Source organism: Leguminivora glycinivorella, chromosome 5 (assembly GCF_023078275.1).
Source record: "Leguminivora glycinivorella isolate SPB_JAAS2020 chromosome 5, LegGlyc_1.1, whole genome shotgun sequence".
NCBI lineage: Eukaryota > Metazoa > Arthropoda > Insecta > Lepidoptera > Tortricidae > Leguminivora > Leguminivora glycinivorella.
The window spans coordinates 17,099,728-17,124,952 of NC_062975.1; the positions used below are offsets into that span (position 1 = coordinate 17,099,728).

At 37.3% G+C, this 25,225-nt stretch overlaps 2 protein-coding genes across 2 annotated transcripts in view; one reads left to right on the plus strand and one right to left on the minus strand.

Annotated features, from left to right (window-relative positions):
• The window catches only part of LOC125226550 (neuropeptide FF receptor 1-like), a 133,253-nt gene extending 125,453 nt beyond the window's left edge, over positions 1–7,800 (plus strand). The window contains 2 exon segments of the mRNA XM_048130543.1: positions 4,328–4,408; positions 7,193–7,800. Of these exon segments, the coding sequence (XP_047986500.1) occupies positions 4,328–4,408; positions 7,193–7,351 (240 nt within the window). The 3' untranslated portion in view covers positions 7,352–7,800.
• Positions 7,801–19,183: 11,383 nt separating this feature from the next.
• Positions 19,184–25,225, minus strand: part of LOC125226014 (general transcription factor IIE subunit 1) — a 28,053-nt gene continuing 22,011 nt past the window's right edge. The window contains exons 8-10 of the mRNA XM_048129827.1: positions 24,785–24,911; positions 22,141–22,245; positions 19,184–19,653 (exon numbers count right to left, since the gene is read on the minus strand). Of these exons, the coding sequence (XP_047985784.1) occupies positions 19,478–19,653; positions 22,141–22,245; positions 24,785–24,911 (408 nt within the window). The 3' untranslated portion in view covers positions 19,184–19,477. The remainder of the gene's footprint in view (positions 19,654–22,140; positions 22,246–24,784; positions 24,912–25,225) is intronic.

Here is a 25,225-nt window from a genome sequence, read left to right on the forward strand (position 1 = left end):
ACGTTTCTGCTTAATAAAAAATGACTCGTTCCGTCTATTGTCCTTTGAGTCGTCGGCAACCCGAGCCTCCTTAGAACTGTGTACTTAACACAGCAAAAGGGAATGTACAAGTTTCTAATGGGGTGGCAACGCGCATGTGACACTGTTTTTAGACCTATAGTTTCCTTTAATTGCACATAAGAATTACGAAGCTAATACTTTATATACAAAAGAAATTGTTTTGTAAATATAAGTGTTTTTTTTTATTGAGTATTTCCTTTATTTATCTTCCTTCTTAAGTTAGGTTTTGTACAATATGAGTATAAAAGTAAAAGTTATTGAGTATTATTATTATTTTGTACTCAATCAAATGTATTAAGTAATTTTATCCAACAGAGTCACAATAATATATTGACATGTAAAGAAAAACAAAAACGAAAAGAAAAAAAAATTAAAGATGTAAAAATGTGGGCGCCTATACAACATTAAGAAAAGCATGCTTTGAACCATTCAAATAATATATACAGGTGTATAATATATGTACATTATCTAAATGCTTGATTCAGTGAAATTGTTGCAGGCGTTAGTGTTAAACAATTTACATGCACATTACGAGTTCCGACTGGGGGAATTGAGCCGCTTTACATCGCTCTCGGCGGGCCGTTATTTTGCTTCTAGTTTTTGCAAAACCACCACTGACGACGGTCACTTAGCTATTTTGAAAAACATGTTTGAGTTGCAGGCGTCCATAGGAAACATCAGGTCACCGACGTAGTATTAAAAAAAATGGAAAGGTCAGACACACTTATCCGTATTGACCTTACCTAGAAATGAAAATGAGGAGGGGTAACTGAACGAGATGCTCATCTTAATGAACTTTTAGTAGGAATGCATTCGAATGGATTATAGTTAGTATGTCAAACACACAGTTTTTTTTATTTCCCGCCATAAAATTAGTAAAGTTTATGGTGGGCAACAAATGACCCGATGAGGGAGAAAACGTAGGTTATGTTTATTATTGTATCTGGAATCGTAAAACCTCTTTTTATTTTCGTCGCATTGTGTAGGTTTTTTGAGTCTGCCCTCATGAGCGTGCAAACGGCACGTCTATATTCATTACTAGGTTTATGATATACTTATTATTATTTGTCATTGTTTTGATGATCTCGTTAAAAAACGGCCTTGATTCAACTCTTGCAACTCACGCGCTCTAATAAGCACGTAACACTGAAATCAAAATAATGTATCATTTGACAATTATAACCATTCCTGCAGAGTTTTACACAGAAATTCAATTCCACAAAATAAATAATAATTACCCAGGTATGTAGAATATGCAAATCGTAATTTAACTTCCCTCCATGCCCATATATTCAATCCCATATTACTCTTCAACGGCTCTCTGAATTAATGTGTGTTTCATACATGTGGAAGCACATTGCGAGCACTAACTTTAGGCAGTACTTTCACCCTCGAGTAAGCAGCCATTAGCTAGAACTGGAAGTACACCCGCCAACCTGACGTCAGAATGACGGGTGTCATTAATTTCTTAAATATCTCTGGAGTTCAAAGAGCACATTGCTCGAATTTTGGCGCACATTTGGCACATTGCTAGCACTAACTCCTGACGTATACCACACCAGGATTGCTTGATGTACACCCGCCATTCTGACGCTTACAAGATTTTTCCGAGAAACATGACGTTTCTTTCTGCAGCATCAACGCGGCAAGTTTTCATATTGGATAATTTTTAAGAAAACAAAACCGTCGCCTTTCGGGTTTTGGTGAAAGCTACTTGCGAATGTTGGATTATGTAGAAATGTGTACCTAGGTATTTTTTAAAACTGCTTTTAATGCTTTAATTATTAGATGGAAACACAAATGAATATACGTTAAGATTTGAGGAGTTTCCTCAATTCCTCATGAATCCGATTATATTATAAGAAATCGAAGCTTGACAAACTTTGACTTGAAAACTCAATATGCTTAACAAACATAACTACTTAAATAAATGTCACTGTTCTGAACTTAAATGCATGCTGCAAAAAATACCAAAGTCACTATGAGTATGCCGTTCAGATTTGAGGATTTCGGTTCTGACCATCATCAGCAGTTCCACTGTACCAAATGTCACTGTTCTAGACGTAAGCGCATGCTGTTCCTATAAAAATGGCAAAGTCACTATAAGCGTGCCGTTCAGATTTGAGGAGTTTGGTTCTGGCCATCATCAGCAGTTCATCTGCACCAAATGTCACTGTTCTGGACGAAAGTGCATGCTGTTCTTATAAAAATACCAAATTCACTATAAGTGTGCCGTTCAGATTTGAGGAGTTCAGTTCTGACCATCATCAGCAATTCCATTGCACCAAATGTCACTGTTCTGGACGAAAGTGCATGCTGTTCTTATAAAAATACCAAAGTCACTATAAGCGTGCCGTTCAGATTTGAAGAGTTCCGTTCTGGCCATCATCAGCAGTTCCTCTGCACCAAATGTCACTGTTCCGTACCTAAATGCATGCTGTTCCTTTAAAAACACAAAAATCACCATATGTATGCTTTTCAGATTCGAGGAGTTCCCTCGATTTCTCCAGGATCCCATCATCAGAACTGGGTTCTGAGAAAAATGGGACCAATCTGTATGCATATACATTCAATCAAAAAAAAATTTCAAAATCGGCCCAGTAACGACGGAGATATCGAGGAACAAACATAAAAAATAAAAAAATAAATGAATAAAAAAAAACATACAGACGACTTGATAACCGTCCTTCTTGAGAGATATGAGGCGACGGTTAAAAATGGCGGGCGTCGCTAGATCGGTTGACTTAGAACGTTGCAAGTTCCAATACGACATATGAGTAGCGAAGTGCTGCTTCCGATTTTTTTCCGAGAACAGAGAAATCAACCGGAAATGTTCTCGGAAATTTCTCTTGGGGCTAAAACTTTTTTGTTGCAAACTCGGCTTAGTGAAAAGAATAAGACAAATACTATAGAAACTTGAACTTTGAAGTTGAAAAGTACTTTGTAATTTTCATAATAATATAAAATAAATATAAAAAAATATTAAAGACCGGCAGTATAAGCTCACAAAATTCCAAGTTAACACGTTATTTGAAACTAAGAATGTTCTCGAGAACTGAAAATTTCTTCAGAAATGCACTATGGATATGGATATTAAGGTGGTTTAGGGTTACTTTGATCAATTTCAAAATTAATTTGTACTTATTTCCGTGAAAGTCGAATTAAAAAAAAATTACAATGTCGGTTTTTTCTCGTCTACCGATTTCATTAATCATACGGTTTTTATAACAAATGTATCTCTTGAAAAAAAAATATCCCAACTTTAAGCCTTATTTGGGGTTACTTTGATACCCTCCGTTTTTTTGATGGATTTCGATAGTAACCCCTATAAGGAGTAAAACTCTAAAACATACGAAAAAAATCCCTTCACAGGTTTAGGTTTTATAAGGATTTTCGTACATTTGGGGTTACTTTTACAAAGAGAAAGAAGGGCAGTGTAGGAAAAAGCAACTTTAGGATGAGCCCCAGATTTTTTTTCATATTTTCCAGATGGTATTTATCAGAGATGGGCCGGATATTCGGTAAATATTCGGTATTCGGCATATTCGGCAAGTTTTTCAATGTTCGTATTCGGCCGAATAATTCGGTTTCATTGCCGAATATTTACCGAATAAACAAAGTAAATAACTAATGAAGATCTTAAGTATTCCATTGAATAATAAGCTCCTATTTTATTAGCTTTCTAAGGAACTACTAAAAAGATATAATTACCTATGCGTTTAAATATTAGGTAGGTACAATTGTTTTGTAAAAAAGTTAAAAAATCGTAGTCTAACAGTTAAGAAGAGTTCAGAGTTGTTTTAACTAAGTTTTAGTTATCCATTAAATCATAAGAACATAGTTGTAATAACATATGTAACCATTATCAATCATTTAATAGTTTTAATAAACGTCCGCTTTAAAAATATGGCGTAACCGAATATTCGGCCGAATGTTCTTGCCTGATTAAATGAATTACATTAAATTTATCTATTTACTACATAGAACATTGTACATTAGAAGTTATTCAGGCTATGAAAAGTACATAAAAGTAACACACATAAATTTATTAAATTTATTTTCCAATCGATCCACGTGCTTGATCCCATCGGAACAACTCACAAACTGACAGTGGCGTTCAATGTTGCCAACCGTAAGAAAAAATCCAAAGGATGCGTTCAGAAAGCGTAAAATTTAAGTTTTAACAAGAAGTGAAGTTTTTATCAAAGTAAACCCAGGAATCAAAGTAACCCCAATCAAAGTAACATTATGTGTATTATTGTTCCAGTGGCGTTGCACGCAGAAACCCGAGGGCTCGTCCAGTGACTACGAGCTCTACCACGAGCCCCACAAACGGTGCTATCTTCAGGTAACTATCTATCCCCCATCTCTAAGAAAGGGCCTTTTTTAAGGCCTGAGTGAGTGACAACGCTCATCTTGGGCATGCAGTAGGGCGGGGAGTGTAGCTTCCATGTCAAACAATTGATGCTCATACTAGTGTCCTGAGTCACCAAGTGACTGAGCCAAGATGGCGCCTGGAATGTATGGGATATCTGTCCCACATCCAATATCGGATCGGATAATGTGAAAACGCACTTACACCAAGATTTTTAGCACGAACAATGCAAATGAAACTTCGGTTTAACAGTAGAAGATACTATGGGAGTATCCTTAATTCCGCAATTTTAATTTCAGTGCCATAGATAATCTTGTTCGTTATAACAATTTATAGATAGATAGATAGATAGATAAAAGCTTTATTTGAATGCTGCAATAACACACAATTACAAATGCAACACAGAACAACAAAAAGAGAAGAAGAATTCTTAATAATTTATAACATTCGGTTTCACGACCTCAAAATCACCTATTTTAAATATAAATTCAAGAGCTAAAAACACCAATACAAATGAAGTCGAATTGATGTTTACAGATCGTTTTTTCAGACTTTGAATTTAGAACGAATTATTGTGCTAAACCGACCTCGATCACTTTTCTGACTTTGCCAATAAAATGTATTTGGGGTTTCGCCAAGAATAAAATTGAGTATGATTTCGTTACGCGTAATGTCAGACGAAGAACATATAATGAGCTCGATTCAAATGTAACATTTTGATTACTTGTTGAGAGACGTAGGAGCGATTAACGTATTTCATACAAATGAAAGGAAAAAGGTCGCTCCCGAATTAAGTGAAAGATGTTTCAAAATGGTGTGAAAACGCGGACAAAGACGAGTGGAAAAAACGAGAGGAGGCCTTTGCCCAGCATTGGGACACTAAAAGAGGGTAATTAAAAAAAAAGTGTCAAAACCCTTAAGACGAGACCAAGCCACCGCCAATATTCAATAACATCAAAACCGGATCAAACACAGAACAAATAGTTAAATAAGAATCGGAATTCAGGTGCCCTTTGCCTTGGGGGTTTAAGTGTAATGATAGATTTAGCTTCTCAAATAGAGGTAGAACTACTTTTTGTCTACTACTTGTGAATTTATATTTCTGAAGGACCTAAATGTATTTCAAAAACCTATTTTGAACATCCATGACGTTGAAAGTAAGTAAAGCGCGTCTGTGAAGCCCCTTATAGTTTTTTTTTTTAAATGGCTAAATACCCAGATGTTATGTCACAAATATCAGTGACTGGAAATTAAAAACCCTAAAAAGAGGACTTTGCCGGCCTAGGCCTGCAAGAAATATATGAAATTCCAGTATCGACCTCTTGCCCTAGCCGCACCTGAAACGTCATACTTTGCGGCCAATTATAAGGCACATAACATCAATATTTCATACCATGTTTGAGAAAAAGTAGATTATTTATCGTACAGCCAGTATTCTCCTCTCAACTCGTGTTTAATGTCACTATTGAAACGCAAGCTTAAATTGTTCGCATGCCAAAGAATTTAAACACATTGTTTTTGGTTGCTAATTAAATAATGAAACAGTATATTTAGTGAATTCGGGGAAAGAGGAATTCACTTTCTGAATATATAATAAAACTTTACCTGAACAGGTGAAACTGACTTTACGTATTGTATTTTATACCGACTAATCTACCGTAGATTAAATAATACAAAAGTTTGCATTTTGTTAGGAATAGTAAAACGAAACGTTTTTACGCTTAAACCTGTGGACTGAATTACCTTACATTAATGTTTAGTAGGTATGATGATACTTTTACGTCCGGGAAGGGGAGTAGGACCAACCTAAATGGTTAAGTAGGGTAGGTGCATATCATATATAGGTGTAGCCCGATCAAAACAACTTTTCTGATTGTTGTTAAGCTTGCGTGGACGTCGCCCGTTTTGTGGCAAAATTGAGGAAAACTGTTAGGTACCAATTCTGGGATGACCTTTTTGTGTGGGCCCATCTTATAATTAGGGGCGCCATGTCACCGTCTGTTGAGGAGGCTACCGTGTTTTTTTTCTTCGTTCAGTACTTATTTAGTCTAGCATCATTCCAGTACTTTACACTCACTCTCGAGGTTACGCCCATCCTTACACGAAGTAGGGCAGGATCCGCTCGGTGGTGTACCCGTACAATTGATTTAATAGTCAAAATGTACTCTGTTCAATTCGGACTATTGTTCCGTGATAAGTAAATACACCACACCGGGCATACACATAAATACCTCGTATGTAGAATGAACAATGCCGACGGGAACATTGTTCTTGCAGTAGGATAGTATATCACATCTGCTTATAGTGTTTTAGCACAGAATATATAATAGTACAAGTACAGAAGGCTCACTCCTTTGATATTCACAAAATGCCGCCATTCTAAATTCTTACGTACATTAACAAACGGACTGCACGCGAGCAGCCGACATTAAATTCTATTGCGCCGCGCGAAGGTTGTCACCTCTGAATGGGCCGCGAACTCGCGGCCCCGGCATGTACTTGTAGCGCGGCGATAGAATCGCGGAGTGAGCCGCCCCTGATTTTAGTCTGTAAAGCGGTAGATTTTCCGGTCAGCCGGCCTAGCTGAAATGACAATCGTTGACGCTAGACTAGACGCCGATCGAAACGCAGTCTGGCTCTGTTGTGCCAATAAGGAATAGCGATAGGGAAACAGACGAAGCCTAAGCGATTGTGACGTAAATAGCCATGCACCCCCGACTGCTGTACAGCCTTTTTTCAACCCATTGCTTTGTGCAGATGAACGCGCTCCGGCAGAACGGGCACTTCGCGCACGCGCACGGCGTGGACGCGCGTACGCAGCTCTCGCACGTCACGCGCTCGTCGCGCCGCGCCGCGCCGCACGCGCTTTCCGCCGAGATGCTGCAGAGGCACGCGAGGCTCGACCTGAAGCGCTGACAGCTGATGTATAATTAAAGTGCACGATTCGCAAGTGGCACCAGAAGAATGTCAACTAATTTATAAGCTACGCAAGAGGAAAGATTTAACAGTCGCGCTTCCACCGACATGACATACATAATCACATTGATTGTATATGTAATTATTATGTATAATCTGCCAAAGCTTAAGGTCCAGTCGTGCGCTGCACTATGTCATGTATAAAGGCCTTAATTATTAAGGCCTTTATACTGGTATATCGGGCACAGTTTGCACGTGGCCCGTAGACGTACTTCAGCAACGGCTTTACCTTATACATACATATAACACATTCACTTTGTAACTGTGTATTTAATGGTTTCGTTCCTAGATGCTCTGTGAACGTATTGGACGTATGTTCAAGTTGTAATGAATTACGATACACAAAAAACGAAACTCATTAAAAAACGATATAGGTATGTAAATGCCATCAAGTATTATGTGAGGTTGATTATGAAACACTTCTTCTCAAAGTTCTTTCGTTTCGCTCTCGGCAACTACTAATACACAGTTGAAGTTTTCCTAATATTACATTTCTAAAACTTTATTGATCATAACTTACATAATTATATAAGAAACTAAACTTTATTTAGTAATTAACTATCAGACACAGTCAGTCCAAGACACGTTGGCTATAATTTTCACAGCTTAACCTGACTTGTTATTGCATACCTTACCAAATTCTACTTTATTATAATAATAAGTTTTATTTTATAGAGTTCCTTTATTTCTTTGTGCAAACACAAGACAGCTCTATATACTTACCAGTGTTAAAGTGCTAACACACACCCGCACCGCAAGGTAATCATGTAACTGGGAACGAGAAAGAATAATTTTTTCTCGCTCACGGTGCGGTCGCCGTACGGTGCGGTCGTTTGTTAGTTACTGTAGCTCTGCGGCAGAAGCATTTTATATACGAAAGTTTTAGGTATCGCCCACGCCCAAGTTTGCGCCAAATTCTCTTAAATGAAATTATAAGGAGTCATGTCTTTGCAGCACGTGTAGGTACGTAATATACTTACGTAGGGCCTACCTGCACGTGTAACGTCCACGATCCACGATCCTAAACATACAAGACTCTAGTACCTACCTAAATCACGCACACAGCCTATGTACTGTACCTATTTATGAGATCGCACTAGATACAACTTTTTACTGGGCCTGAGCAAAAAAAAAGAAATAGGGAACTTGCCTGTAATTACTTAACAAAATATTTTAAAAAGAAGCTGACGAGAAGGAAAGTAGCAGACAATGGAAAAAATAAATGTTTTTTAACTGTGTTTTATAATTTCAGTCAAAAACATGTATAGATGTGATTATTATACATCAAAGTTTGTAATTATTTTCTATCAAGCCAATTTTATCAAATCGTTGTTCAAGTAAAGTTCGAAATATGACGAATAATAACATTTTTTTTTTCTATAAAAATATAAATTTGTAAGTATGTAAATGTTGATTAAACTGCTTTTTAACATCTATTGAGGTGGCTGTCGGCTTCTCAATAGGCATGACGACTACTTTACATTCTGTATTGTCCGTCAGTTAAATCGTCCAAAAATACTGAACACATATTTTTCGCTTTTCCTAATTAATGGAAAAATACAAAAATATAGAGCATCAAAGTCCCGGAGTGGGGGCTTGTGACGTGACTTCTAAGTAAAAATTGTACCTGGGCGTGACGTCACGCGAAACTTCAACGCACTGTACCGTCGTCATTTTTCGTTTCCGAGAAAAAAGAAAAAATACTTGTCTAAAATTCTTTGATAATCTGACGGACTAATTCGTTTTTTTTAGGTCTCGCCTATTCTAAATATGATGAAGTCTGATTATATAAATGCAGACAAGTTTATATTTTTTGTCGACGAAAGATGTGTTTATCAGAGCACGTGAAGTTTTCTTATTCTAGTAAGTCCCGGCGTACTTGTAAAAGTACAAATTAAATTCGAGTTTTGAACTCTCATAGAAATAAATGAAAGTGTTAAATATTGAAAAAAATGGCCTGGGACTTACGAGGTTGAAAGTAAGGTCGCCGTCAATAGAAATTGCGAACAATGTAAACCACAGACCAATACAACAAGACGGCTCTTACAGGGCGACTCGCGGTCACCAAGCATACGACAAATCAGGTTTATAAAAGTTTGAACGCGTGCGACACCGATCAGTAGCGCCCAAGTATACGACCCGCTAACAGTGTTCGTGTCCGCTCGGGAAAAAATCTTAAATAATCAAATTTGGTTGCAAACAATGGTCTCTTGCAGCATAAAGTGGTGTGGCAAGTCTTCTAACACTTCTACATATAAAAAAGATGGAATAACATTCCACAGTTAAGTCAAATTAATTATTTTGTTGAATATTGTTTATTATCCGCGGAGTTCATTTATACTGGTCAATATGGTTATACTGAGCGGCGCCGAGGCGCGTCTATCCCTTTTTGCCTAGTTAACAATGCGATATGCTATCCCTTTCACGTAAATGACTAGGGATGGGGCCATGTTAGTTTATGTCTGTTGCGGGAACTTCGTACTGCCGTTCGTACCATGTGCTACCATTTTATGAAATATAAAAGAAAGCAGATTTGTAATTGTGAATAATTATCTAGAATCTGTAGAGTCTGTAGTGTTATTTAGTTGATTGATTAGTTTAGAATATTTAGTTGGTAATTGTAAACGTAAGTAAAAATGCACAGTTTAGTTATTAGTTACTAGAATGATTTTTATTGAGGTGCTATCACAATCATCATCCTCCTTGCGTTATCCCGGCATCGGCATTCGCCACGGCTCATGGGAGCCTGGGGTCCGCTTTGGAAACTAATCCCAAGATTTGGCGTAGGCACTAGTTTTATGAAAGTGACTTCCATCTGACCTTCCAACCCGAAGGGTAACTAGGCCTTATTATAATTTGTTGCAAAACAAATTCACCACAGTACTGGTACCGGTACCATTGTCTATAATAGACATGTCCCATTCCCATCCCTACTGCTAATCGTAAAAGCGCGCTATTATTTGAAACGACCAATGGCAGCACCGTGTGCGCCCGCCTCACCCCGCAAGGATTGGTGATTTGCGTCTCGAACAATATCACTTGCATTAGGCTTCTATTGGGGTGTTCTGTGATGTAAACAAACTGAATGGTTGAAATATCCATATTACAAAACTCTTTTATTGTTTTCATGGTCTAGGATCATGGTGTGATATGAATTGACTGAATAACACATTTTTAAGCCAGTATTTGATTAGTCAGAATGGAAATTAAAGGCATTTTGAATACAAGGTTTGTTTACATTGTTCGCAAATTCTGCTGACGGCGACTTTAAGTAAACTGTAATATAATATATTATGTACAATATGTACATACTTACCTGTACCTATCCGAATTATTGGACCAATAATTTGTAATTTTAAACTAAAGCTACCCTTAGTGTACAGCTAGTTAATGTATCATGTCAATGTAAATAAATCAACTGCGTAACACGATTCTATATAGGTACAGCAGTATGATAGTTGCTCTAAGTACATTGTTGTAAATAAAATAAGCTACGCAATAAGGATTAATGGTGCTTCCACACGGGCTGTTATATAACACTAGCTTTTGCCCGCGGCTTCGCTCGCGTTAGAAAGAGACAAAAAGTAGCCTATGTCACTCTCCATCCCTTCAACTATCTCCAATTAAAAATTACAGTTTGTCGCTCCGTTTTGCCGTGAAGGACGGACAAACAAACAGACACACACACTTTCCCATTCATAATATTAGTATGGATTGTATGACAGGGACTAATGTCAGCCAGTGTGGGAGCATCATAATATAGGTAAGTACATTGAATTGTAAAAATATGGTTGTACAAAAGTTGTTGAGTTTAAGAACTAAGGACATAATATTTATTTTGAGCAATTTTTGTACACTCATATCATGCGCGGATCCAGGGGGGTAATGCCCCCCCCCTGGAGCCTAGGTTGGCCGTACAAATAGACCACGTGACCCCCCCCCTGGGGCCGGGGCCTTTACCACGTGACCCCCCTGGGCACGAAGCTGGATCCGCGCTTGACTCATATACTTTTACACGTGACCACACGTGAAACTGTACCTATTTATTTTTTAAAAGGGGACATCATTGTTCGAATCTTGAGCGCTGCGAGAGTTTTAAGACATGTTAAACAAACTTCGCTACCGAACAGAGTGTAACACATTTTTTCACACCAACGCAAGGTACGCAATTTATCTTTCTCAAGTCATAATTTGAAGAATAAAGAGAACCTTTTGACGTGCCAGCTGGTGCTGTGTTTTAGAAGTTCTACTAGTACAGTTTAGTCGTTTTAATTAAGTAACTCGGAGGAAATAGAACTGGAGTAGCCTTTCAGTTACTTACCCCTCTGCCCAAAAACTTGAACAAATTTGAAAGCCCAGTTCAAAAAGTCACGTAACACAATCGATTAACAAACACAATTTCACCATCGATTTATGGTCTACGGATCACTGGTAATTAAATATGCCATGAGCACGTGTAATAAACACTCAGTCACCTCAAGCTTATAAAAATAAAGTATAAAGTTCCATTTGTTGTACACAATTTTAGTCACTTTTTATTGTTTTATGGTTTTTATATATTTTAGATAAAAATATTTTTGTCATAAAATGTCAGATTAATGTCATTTATCTAATCACGTAGAATCGATTTAAAACTCGTTTGCGGATAATAAATACTTTTTCGAATGGGATGTACGATAGAGTTTTTATTTACGAGGCTTGATTTTAATATTATTTAATTAGAATAGAGTTTATAATAATATTGACGAGGATGACGTTACATATGTTTGAGTGCATCCTATTGAGCATGTGTTGTTTTTGTCAAAATGTGCGTGTGTACTGACATATATTTTTGGCAATGTGTTATTTCCTCAAAAATACATTTCACATTTCCTCAAAATTCGGCAGACTTTTTTGTAAGCAAATGCTCCAATTTATTTTTCCTCCGAGTTAAGTTACTAATGTCTAGTCATTATTTTGTATACAATCATTTGTATGCAATTTATAGAATTTTAAAATTGATACATGTTGCTTCAACTAGAGCCTTTACCGTGAAATATGACGTTTTATAACACGTTACCCGATATCGTAAACGTAACGTATCGGTTACTTTACGCTATCGTATCGGATAATAAATGTGAAAACGCTCTAACGTACCTATTTTAAAAATGCAGTAACTGCATTTTACCACCGTTGCGCGTAGTCCCCATGACTTGTGGATTTCCTATTTTTCACACTTGTATCGTACGACGTTTTTCAGTACAGATGGCCCTCCGAAGTTTCGACCTGGCATATAATGAACGACTTCTCGCACTAGTGCGTAAAAAAAACACCATCTATACTGAAAATATTATTATCTATCGCAGCTATAAATAATTATGTGTCGGTATGTGTGACTTCTCCCCACATAATGCACTTCCTGTCTTAATAATTTCCTATTAGTTTTTTATGTAAAGCAATTTTAAAATAATATGGCCGAAACGCACACAAATAATTTTAAAATGTCCAAATATATTTAACAAGATTACATTAAATGTTATAATCATAATGGTATTTCTGCTAGGTGAAGAATGTAATTATTACTCTTAAGATTTTCATAAATAAATGATTAATAATAATTCTACTGACTCTCATTTGCGACCAATCACAACTTTTACAATTTTGACACATTGTTTACCGACACAGTGTGTAAATCTATACGGACGAATCTCTTAACAGTGGTTAGATTAAAACATAATAAATGTAATTATGTAAGTAGTTAACTTTTACTTACAATTGAAATTAAAATTCTCGCGTTGAATTCTCATTGACAGTGACTTCTAAAAGCTCGTATCGCGTATTGTAATATTATTAACCTGTTATCGCAACCATATTTACAATATATTCTAAGAATATTTCCAAAACTTAATTATTGGGTGAAAAATAAGAATAACTTAAAAACACCTTTTCATTAATGATAACACAAACGAATTCTATGTCTGATTTAATGTATAAGGATTACAATTACACACTGTATAAAGGGCTCATTAGATCCACGAGTTGTGACATTTGCGACGCACGTTGTAGAAGTGACTTTCCTTTATATTAACATTACCAAATATTTATCAACACAAGTTCAAATGCAGTAACATCAAAGATTTAAAATAATTGTCAGTGGGAGCAATATAACATACATTAAAGTGTTTATAAATGTCAAATAAGTATGTAATAATTTTTAAGAAAAAAAAACCGTCGCCTTTCGGGTTCTGGTGAAAGCTACTTGCGAATGTTGGATTATGTAGAAATGTGTAAGTATTTTTTAAAACTGCTTTTAATGCTTTAATTATTAGATGACAACACAAATGAATATACGTATAACGTTAAGGTTTGAGGAGTTTCCTCAATTCCTCATGAATCCGATTATATTATAAGAAATCGAAGCTTGACAAACTTTGACTTGAAAACTCAATATGCTTAACAAACATAAAGGTCACTGTTCTGAACTTAAATGCATGATTTTCTTACAAAAAATACCAAAGTCACTATGAGTGTGCCGTTCAGATTTGAGGAGTTCGGTTCTGACTATCATCAGCAGTTCCACTGCACCAAATGTCACTGTTCTGGACGTAAGTGCATGCTGTTCTTATAAAAATATCAAAGTCACTATAAGCGTGCCGTTCAGATTTGAGGAGTTCGGTTCTGACCATCATCAGCAGTTCCACTGTACCAAATGTCACTGTTCTAGTCGTAAATAAGCGCATGTTGTTCTTATAAAAATGGCAAAGTCACTATAAGCGTGCCGTTCAGATTTGAGAAGTTTGGTTCTGGCCATCATCAGCAGTTCCACTGCACCAAATGTCACTGTTCTGGACGTAAATGCATGCTGTTCTTATAAAAATACCGAAGTCACTATAAGCGTGCCGTTCAGATTTGAGGAGTTCCGTTCTGACCATTATCAGCAATTCCACTGCACCAAATGTCACTGTTCTGGACGAAAGTGCACGCTGTTCTTATAAAAATAGCAAAGTCACTATAAGCGTGCCGTTCAGATTTGAAGAGTTCCGTTCTGGCCATCATCAGCAGTTCCACTGCACCAAATGTCACTGTTCCGTACCTAAATGCATGCTGTTCCTTTAAAAACACAAAAATCACCATATATATGCCTTTCAGATTCGAGGAGTTCCCTCGATTTCTCCAGGATCCTATCATCAGAACTGGGTTCTGAGAAAAATGGGACCAATCTGTATGCATATACATTCAATCAAAAAAAAATTTTCAAAATCGGTCCAGTAACGACGGAGATATCGAGGAACAAACATTAAAAAAAAAAACATACAGTCGACTTGATAACCGTCCTTCTTGAGAGATATGAGTTGGATATGAGGCGATGTTTAAAAATGTAAAAAGGTGTTCGGTATTTTGTTGAAGGAAAACGACCGCATCGCGTAGGTACGACCTCGTACACATCGTATCGCCCTAATTGGCCCTTAACAATGTTGAGGTTGTCCCATGTAAGAAAGAAAATACCTACTTACATTTATTTAACGTAACAGAAATTATGCTCTAATATCTTAGAGACCTCGCTTAACAATGTTGAACCCATGTAAGAAAGAAAATACCTACTTACATTTATTTAACGTAACAGAAATTATGCTCTAATATCTTAGAGACACTCCGTTCTGTAAGTCTTCCTGGCAGAGAACTCTGTGTTAGTGGTTCTTCTGCAGCTGCACTACATTTCTGGTTTAATCTGTTTTTTTTTTTGTATATGGCTCTTGCTGAAACAGACTTTGAGATAAAACTGATTTTATTTTAAAGTTTCACATCACATTTAGGTAGGATAGGTAGGTTTCTTATGTTAATTAGGGCTTCGTATCAAAAAGGTACAAAGGGAAGGTCAATTCCAAGTTACTAGAAAGAACTAAAATTGTACATATCAAAAGAATTATGAAGGAAAATGTAATAAAAAATACCCCCGCTTATCTCCAAAGGTATGCTCTGTATCTATTAGACTTATCCGTGTTAGAACGGCCAACGCCGCGTGTGCCCTTTCCTTATTTGAAGTATGTATACTATGTATAGGTCGGTACTTACTTCAAAATATCCATTCTCAGCGTATGTTGACTTCTCGTTAATTTTCATTAAAGTTTGAAACACAAGTCATTATAAAGTTTCGACGTACTCAGCAGTAAGTTACAGCTACATTTGCAACGTGAGACGTAAATAAGTGTATACAAATATTATGTTATCATCATTGTCTCCTTGTTTCATTGTCATAAGACTCATAAGTACAGCTATGTTTGGAATACCTATTTTAATTATTTTGAACAAAGCTTTATAAGCGAGGCAGGGCAAAGATATATATGACCCCGTATAATCCATACTCATTTTATAAATGGGAAAGTCTTTCACGGAAAAACGGAGCGACGAATTGACGTGATTTTTTATGTGGAGATATTTGAAGGGATGGAGAGCGACATAGGCTTTTCGTCTCTTTCTAACGCGAGGGCAAAAGCTAGTATTAATATAAACCTAAAAAAAAGAATGCCACGCAAACAAAAGACACCAACACCCCTAACTTAACTTTTTAGTTTTACACTTAGCCTCTTAACTCGAGTAGTTATTTAAGTCCTATACCGCTCACAATATTTTAATTATTATACGTCTATGTGAGATACAATGAAAAATAAAAATAATAAAGGCAGCGGAAGTCGCTAATCAGGAAAGGCGTTCAAAATGACCTTGACGCGCTCTAATTTATTATTTTCTATTACTAGGGGTAGTATTCATCGGTGGTAAACATCGTGAGGAAACCGGACTAAAATAGGCTAGGCCTAGTTTACCCTTCGGGTTGCAAGGTCAGATGGCAGTGGCTTTCGTATAAACTAGTGCCTGCGCCACTCTTGGGATCCGTTGTCAAAGCGGACCCCAGCCGTGGCAAATGCCGGGATAACAACGCAAGGAGGATGGCTGGGGGTGGTATTCACTTTCTCCATACAATTATTAATGTGATTATCCGTGACCGTGACGGATACGCCATCGATTAACGTATTCTTTCATATTGTTTCCCCATGATTACGCAAAAAGCAGCCTTCCTTGGAGAAAAAGTTTCCCGTAAGTACCTAAGTATTTGCGAATCACCACAGGTATAAGGTGACTTTTATTTCAATTCGTAGGTATTTTTTTTCGTCTACATAAAAGCTATAAAAGTGCGTCGCCTCGCTTCGTAAAGTTCATTAGGATTAAGAACTTTGTTTACGGCTACGAACGGACTGGCCATGGCCTTTATTCGTTCTAAATGTTTGACGAAGCGCAGATGAGACGAGTTTTTACAAAACTAGACTACCTTGTTAGAGTGTTTGCTTATTAATAATAATCATCATCATCATAATACCAGCCCTTTATCGCTCACTGCTGAGCATAGGTCTCTCTTTTAGTTAACTAGTACGCCACTTTTGTCAGTCCTGGGGATCGATTTTTGAATTTAGAACGCACGAATTCGCCGTTCGAAAGTCTGTGGAAAACGACGTTAGGCTTTTTTTGAAAAAGGACGGCTCGGCTAATTTTAAAACTAGTGATAATGACCACTCGTTATAATATCGATTTTGTTAGTAGAATTTAAATCGCTAGTAGTGGAGATATTATTGAACGAATTTCACGAAATCGAATGGCGGAGATTCAAAAATCGGTCCCTGAGCTAGTCTCGTCGAGTTGTGACCCGCAATTTTCGGATATCCTATTACCTAAGCTTACTTGCAATAGTTGCAATGCAGGTAAATGTGTTTGTACGAATCTTTGTAAGTTAACTTTGACCCACTTGACCAAAGAAGATGATCACAGATTGGATGATCCAACAGAGCCTTGTGATAAAACAATGTCGAATTGTCGCGATGAGTTTTCAGTAGGTACTATAAATTATAAAAAAATAGTTATTTGTTTTACAAGGGGGCAAAGTAGTTGTTTAACCGCACGTGCCAATATTGATACCTGAGCAAGCGAAAGATTCCAATATTGAACCGCGAGCGTAGCGAGTGGTTCAAAAAGTTGAATCTTGAGCGTTGCGAGGGTATCAAGGCACGAAGGTTAAACAAACTTTGCCACCGAGTGAAACACAAAATTTTTCACCACACCAACACGAACAAAATACTGACTATAAAACATCAAAATAAATCAAATCCATCAATTTATTTATGATTCAAAATCATCATTTTTACGTAAAATGTAGCAGCCAGATTAAGACATCGAGTATGAAATTACTTTGCCCCCTTGTGGATAAAATGCAATTTTGCTATCTATTTTTGAATAGCAAAGAAAGCCTTTACCAGTTGGTGTGGTGAAAAACTTATTTTCTATGGAATGGGTCCCTACTCCCTAGACCTAAGTCTGGCGTCCATTAAGCTCGTAGTTCGTATACATGTCTATCTGATGTGTCTAATGGTGGAATTCTAAATTGTGACGTACTTAGCTAGACACATAATTATATATATTTATATAAATATATACTTATCGCTATTTGCTCCCTACTCGACGCCGACGTAGCATTAATTGTGAAATCAACGACTTCGACTCTAGCCGCTTCGGAACACAAACAGAAAGCAATAACTGAAACCGTTTCTCGCCAACACGGCCAGAGTTTACTTAGGAGTTAACTAGGCAGTGAATTGGAAATCTAAAAAGATAATTATGATTTGATATTAGAACCTGGTCTGATCTAGTCGCCTGGCGAAAAAAATGAGTCACGAATACCCTCATGGACAGATGCTATTGAAAATCACGTGACGATGTCTATAAACTATTGGAAAGTGTCGGGTGAGTCTTCCAATGAACAATTATTGACATCTTGGCTTGGCATTGTAGTTGAATATTCATCAATATAATAAGTGTCGCAAATGGTACGTACCTGAATATTTGTTGAGCAACGTTGTTGAATCATGAGCTTCTAACAACAGTGCATGTTGCAGTGTTGCTGACTGCATGTTGCTATGTTTCCGCTTAGCGATCAGCTTTCAAACAAAAAAACTATATAAAATATTCAATAACATAATATAATTGAAGAGGGGACAACATTTTGCATACTGCAAAATAACCATGAACTAAGGGGACCTAAACATAAAGGATAATTTATGTATGTACGCTGTTTCTTTTAAAAATGTGAGGGCTAGATACAAAATGTTATTTACGCGGCACGATGGCCATTTTGCAAAGAAAATGCATTTCGATTTCAGGATTTCAACAAATGTCAGACTGATGTTGAGTATGGTGTTATATTAAGGGATAGAAACGAAGATATTTTAGCCATAATATTCAAAAGAGAAACTCAGTCAGACCACATCTTCATGAGGAAAAGTGCCATTTTCGTCGAAATTTTTAGGCTGATATTTTATCTTACCTACGCATCTTTAGGTAACTGATAACTATTAATATTTACATATAAAAATAAATGCAAAGTTTAATTGAGATGGCAAAAGGCTAAAACTGGCATTTATTTTGGGGTCGGGTAGTCAAGTATTGCATGACTTAGCAGATGAGGTCGTGCGTGCCGGGTCAAACTCCTTCTACAGCAAAATGCCTAAAATTATGCAAGTTAAAGAAAAGCAAATAAAATATATTACATAACACTTTAAAACTTAACATGTTATGGATATAAATCATAGCACTACTTTTCACATAATCGTGTTTTTAAAATTTTATATCATTTTTTAACTAGGACAGTTATTCTGCCCAACCCTGTATATGTAAGAGGGTCGGTTAGTCAAGTAAGAGGGAGAGAAGATCCCAATAGAACGATCTCTGTCACGAATAAAAACGATATCGATCAGTTAGGTTCATTTAATGTATGACATCTAGTCTAGAATGTGGCTGTAGTAGTCCTGGTAGGTGTGTATGTATCCTCCTTCTCCTGCGGGCTCATGCGCGCGATGACATACTGGACTGATTTCCATGAAACATGGCTAAGAACACTCCCGACTAATTCAACTTTCAAACAAAAAAACTAAATCTAAACCGGTTCATCCTTTCGGGAGCTACGATGCGACACCGAAAGCCACGTCAAATTTATAACACTAATAAAACAAATTCGATAAGTTGGCTCCATTTAATGTATGACATCTAGTCTAGAATGTGGCTGTAGTAGTCCTGGTAGGTGTGTATGTAGGCCTCCTTCTCCTGCGGAGTCATGCGCGCGATGAGCTCATCGTCGACGGCCGTGAGAGGGACCCGCGCGCCCGCCGCCAGCACCGTCGGCGCGCCATCTTCGCTCTCTGATGATGAGCTCTCCATTTCCGCTGAAAAATAAATAATAGGCATATGTTTTACAATAAGGAAAAATGATTTCCCCTCACTAGCTCGGAAACACGTGTTTTGTCCTTTAATACCAGCGGGTAAAAACGCATTTTATCCACTAGTGGATAAAGTAATTTGCCCTTTAATATAGTCATTTTTTCTTTTTTAAAATTGATAAAAGTGAGTGAATCTAGTGATGATAATGATTTACCACCTGTGGAACTACTGGAAGCAGTGATAAACGCGTTTTTTGCGTTGTACCTACTTTCCTCGCTATAGTGAGGGGAAAAGTTTTGTGTTACACTCGGGTGCAAACGTATTTTTGACCTTGAATATAGTTAAATTATCTGCTTTAAAATTGATAAAAGTAGGTAAATCTAGTAATAAAGATGATTTACCACCTGTGGAACTACTGGAAGCAGTGATAAACGCATTTTTTGCGTTGTAGTTTCCTCGCTATAGTGAGGGGAAAAGTTTTGTGTTACACTCGGGTGCAAATGTATTTTACTTCTCGTGTGTTAAAAAACTCGCAAGTTCAGGATTCTATAGTTGAACCACGAGCGAAGCGAGTCACTTGCTCGTTTTTCAATTTCACACTCGGCGTTAAAATACAACTTTGCCACCTTGTATAACAAATAACTATTACTTCTCGTGTATTAAAAAACTCGCAAGTTCAGGATTATATTCTCGAAACACTCGCTTCGCTCGTGGTTCAACTATAGAGTCCTTTCACTTGCTCGTTTTTCAATTCCACACTCGGCGTTAAAATACAACTTTGCACTCTTGTATAACAAATAGCTATTATTCATATTCATATTCATATCATTTATTGCATTCATGTTCATTACATATACAGGTGGTAAAGAAAGATACAATAAGTCGGTACATGATACCCTGTTAGGGCGTTGCAATTACCTTAAAAACTAATTGTAGCTATTTACAAGTTATAAACAGAACTACATTATTCAATACACAATAAAATAATAATAATAAAAAGAAGCAATATTAACCGTTCGTACAGGAGCCCATTTCTCAAAACTGAAAGTTACAAGCGGAAGTCTCTTTCCAACTTGTCATATCGTCACTACTTTAAAAAAATCTCGTATCTCACGCTGTTCCTTAAAGTTAAAACGCAGTAAGTCTATATGCATTCCATACATACTTACTACAATTTTCTTTTCATTGACAGACGAAGACACAAGTTTTTTTAAAAGTAGTGACGATATGTATATGGGCGTTTTCAGAATTTAGGTCCCCCCAATTAGCGCAAGTTCTTACCAAAAATTAACTCGCTGACAGTTTTGTGACGGTTATGGCGGAAACAAAAGGTGTGGTATTAAAAATTGGCAACAATTAGCAAAAAAAAAAAAAGATTCTCAAATTTCGTTACGATTGATTAAGTTTTGAAGGAGGAAAACAGTTGAGAGCGGAACCTCGATTTTAAAGATTTTTTCGTAATATCTTTTAACTGAGTTGTTCTGAATAGACAATTTTTCGATAAATCTAGTTAATAACACAAGTATATTTAACTAAAGTTCCCAAATTGGAAGGGCTCCTTTCCGTTTTAGCATTTTCGCTCCTGTAGCGTCTTAAAACAGTACGGTAAGTTTTTTAGAATAAGACTACAATATTAACCCTTAAATGCATGGTGATATATATATGCATCATATATTTGATGACCCGTGGCTCGATATGTAGCTATCCAAAATCACATTTATTGCTTAATTATTATTCATTATTTACTATTATTTAATAAACAATTAAATAAATTAAATAATATAATGATTTACTATTTATTACTTAAGGATTAAGATGAAATGGCGGAAAAGTGTGAAAAAACAGGACGATGGCGATTTTTAGTATGTGATTTAGGATGATTTTTTCGGAGTTAGTAATTAGTTTATGTTTAAAGTTATTAGTTTAGTTTTATGTATAATGTAGTGAATAATTGACATTTTTAAGTAGCTATCTAAATTTGAAATAAGCAATTAATGTAATTCTTACTTAATAATAAGCATGTTAATGAATGAATCTAGTATGTAAGTTTCCTATGTTGCTATACCCTGACGGGTGCATGTTGTGACCTAATCTATAAAAACACCTATTGTAAACACATGTGTATGCAATAAATGATATGAATATGAATATGAATAACATTTTATCATAGAGGTTCCACAAATAGTGTACCTTTTTAATAGTAGTCATTTTTTTTAAATAAACCTTACCAATTACGATATATTTATATAAATAAGATTTGGCCTATTTAACTTCTAACACTGATTTAGTATAAAAATCGATCTTAAATATTTTTTTTATTATTTTTCCCAGAGTCATAAAACCACCGAGATATTAATATATGTGATAGACAACTATCACATATATTAATATCTCGGTAAAAGAAAAATTCATGCATTTAAGGGTTAAGGACCAGAGAAACTACATGCAGCTGTAGAACGTGTAAAAGGGTAAATAAGTTAAATCATACGAACCGACTGCCACGGGATCACTCTTGAGCTTGAAGGGGTCCTTCGAGTCGTTATCACTGTCATCCGAACTGTCTTGCTCGGGCTTTAGCGCGTTGGCTGCCGAGTTGTCTATAGAAAAAGAAAAAAATATGAATGCAATTAATATCAAAACAGTTATTATGCTTGGCAGCCTTGCTCACCGGCAGGAACATAACATTATGAGTAGGGTGCTATTTGGTTGCGGTCTTCTGTAAGGCGGAGGTACTACAGTTGGGCTCTGCTAGGCCTACGTCACTCGCTCGCGGTCGCGAGTTAGTGCGTTTTCACATTATCCGATCCGATATCGGATGTCTGACCGACATCGAATACATTACAGGTGCCATCTTGGATTTGTTCGATATCGGATCGGATAATGTGAAAACGGACTTACGGCCCGGCCACGACATTGGTCTAAGCGCGATAGCGGTGAGCGGCGGCCATACATTGGAGCGAGACACAGCGATGGGACTTTTCATTTAAGTACCTACGCCGGCCGTTAAGTACCTACGGGCATTTTCAGAATTGGGGACTCCCCAATTAGCGTAAGTTGTTAACAAAAATTAACTCACTGTCAGTTTTGTGACGATAATTAAGTATGAAAGGAGAATAGGCATTTTGTCCCAAGACTGTATACTGATGGGACATGGATCGTTTGAAAGGGCTTATTAATAACATTATTTTTTGTATGGCAACAACTTTAGATCACTTGCAGGAACTGAGTTATTTAAAAAAAAGTATGGCTCATAAAATCTGTTGTTTTACAAAATACTTGTTAATGTAACTGGTTCTGATATTATATATATGGAATAATACGAGAAATGCTATATTTCTGTATACCACTACTTACGTTTAAGTACGGACAGCGCTAGAATTAAGTAATAAAATACATGCATTAATTAAGAATCCTGCTACTCGACACTAAAAGTTAGTTGCAGCCCTTGCCGCCGTCGCGATGCTCGCCGCCTTTTCCAACGCCGCGTCTGCCGCTGCCGCTTCGTTTAAAAATGCAGTATAGCTCTGTAGCCGTAGCCGAATGGCATTTCTGCGACGCGAAACGAAAACGAAACGCCGCGAAAGGTAGTCTGGCTCCACATATCGAGCACTGGCGATCAAATATATGAAAGAGGCGCATTCTAAGCTCGTGTAGGTGAACGTTTACTATGCTTGTATGAGTGAGCTATGACAGGTCGACTGTTCGTGTTTTTGACAGGCAGTAACTGTGAGGTAACCGAGAGGGGGTGGGCGGCACTTTCAGCGGGGAGCGAGAGTGGCCATACTGTACTATAGTACTCTTTATTATACTGTGCTGGCTCTGTCGCGCCAGTACGCAAGAGCGATAGAGATACTACGAGCGTTTCGTGAGCGTTTGTGCCATTCGGCTCATCATCATCAAATTCATCATCATATTAGCCCTTTATCGCCCACTGCTGAGCATAGGCCTCTCTTCTAGTACGCCACTTCTCCCGGTCCCGGACTAATCTCATCCAGTTATGACCCGCAGTTTCTCGGATGTCGTCGACCCAACGAGCCAACGGATGCCAGGCACTTGTTAGCGGCCACCATTCCGTTAACATTTTGGTCCACCTGCCATCACTCTGCCTAGCAACAATTGGGACCGTGCGCGACGACACGCCACGTGACAGGTGACCATTATGGACAATATTGTCGCCGCTGTTAAGCGAGAAGTAAGTAAAAATTGTGAAAAAATTAATGAAATCTTGTGTTATTTTACTATATTAGACAATTTTGGACGACGGTGGTTACAACATTATCGCCAATAACATTAAAATTGTTGTTTTCAGTGAGAAATTAACAAACTGGTGACTAAAACGGGGTTTCGTGCCATCGCTCACGAAATCATTTTCCAACCCAAGACGATGAATAAAGACAAGAAATTGGTGCTAGCTGGGCATTTTCTATCACATCAAATACAATCATGAATGCGATGAAATAAGTTCTCAGGAATTTTATTTAAAATGTGATAAGCCTTCAGTGGATGGACTGCTTCTGCTTCTATTGTTCTCGTGCTCCTTCTTCCCATTGAAACCTCGATATTTACGCATTTTCGTCAATCCGTTTCGATTTGTAAACAGGAGCACAGATGAGGAAACAAATAAAATTATTTCCGAACATAACTGGGATTGGCTTCCACGTCGGCTTTTCTACCTCCAATAAAATTTGCACTATAAATTCACCGTAAATTCAATTCAATACTTGTATCAAATGATTACGCACTTTAAGTAAAACTTTAGAGATTGGACGACACTTTTCTTCTTACGGCAACTATTCACTTAAACGGTGGTTTCGTTTCCACCACGGTCTTGGAAATAGCTAGAATTTAGTCGCTACTTTTCTTGGAGTTATTACAATTCGCCATAACAAATTTTACTGGGCCCGTAGTAAATTTATCTCAAAAACGACATGAAAATGTTTACTGCAATATGGATTTGACAGCGCAAGTCAGCGACTAAGATGTCAATTTTGGCCGTAGTGAGCGCTGTGATCGTTTTAGCTACCCCCTCCACCCGCTTTGCACCCTGCCAATAGCAACATGTCCCGCAAAGCTCCACTTTAGTTCATCCATTCGGCTGCGTACCCTGTTCCAAATGCAGTACGAGTACACTCGTACCTGTGTTCTGTTTCTCGTGCTGCAGCAGAACGGACATGATGTCGTCGGCGCCCTTGCCGCCGCTCTTGGCCGCCGCTGCGGTGCTCGCCGCCTTTTCCAACGCCGCGTCTGCCGCTGCCGCCTCGCTCTGTAAACACATACGTTTTTGGGCATTTTCGCGAGAACAGTCACCAAAAATATGTTTTCCCCTCACTAGCTCGGAAACACGTGTTTTATCCTTCAATGCCAGCGGGTAAAAACGCATTTTATCCACTAGTGGATAAAGTAATTTGACCTTGAATATAATAAAATTTTCTACTTCAAAATTGATAAAAGTGGGTGAATCTAGTGATGAAGATGATATACCTGTGGAACTACTGGAAGCAGGGATATACTCGTTTTTTGCGTTGTATTTTCTCGCTATAGTGAGAGGAAAAGTTTTGTGTTACACACGGGTGCAAT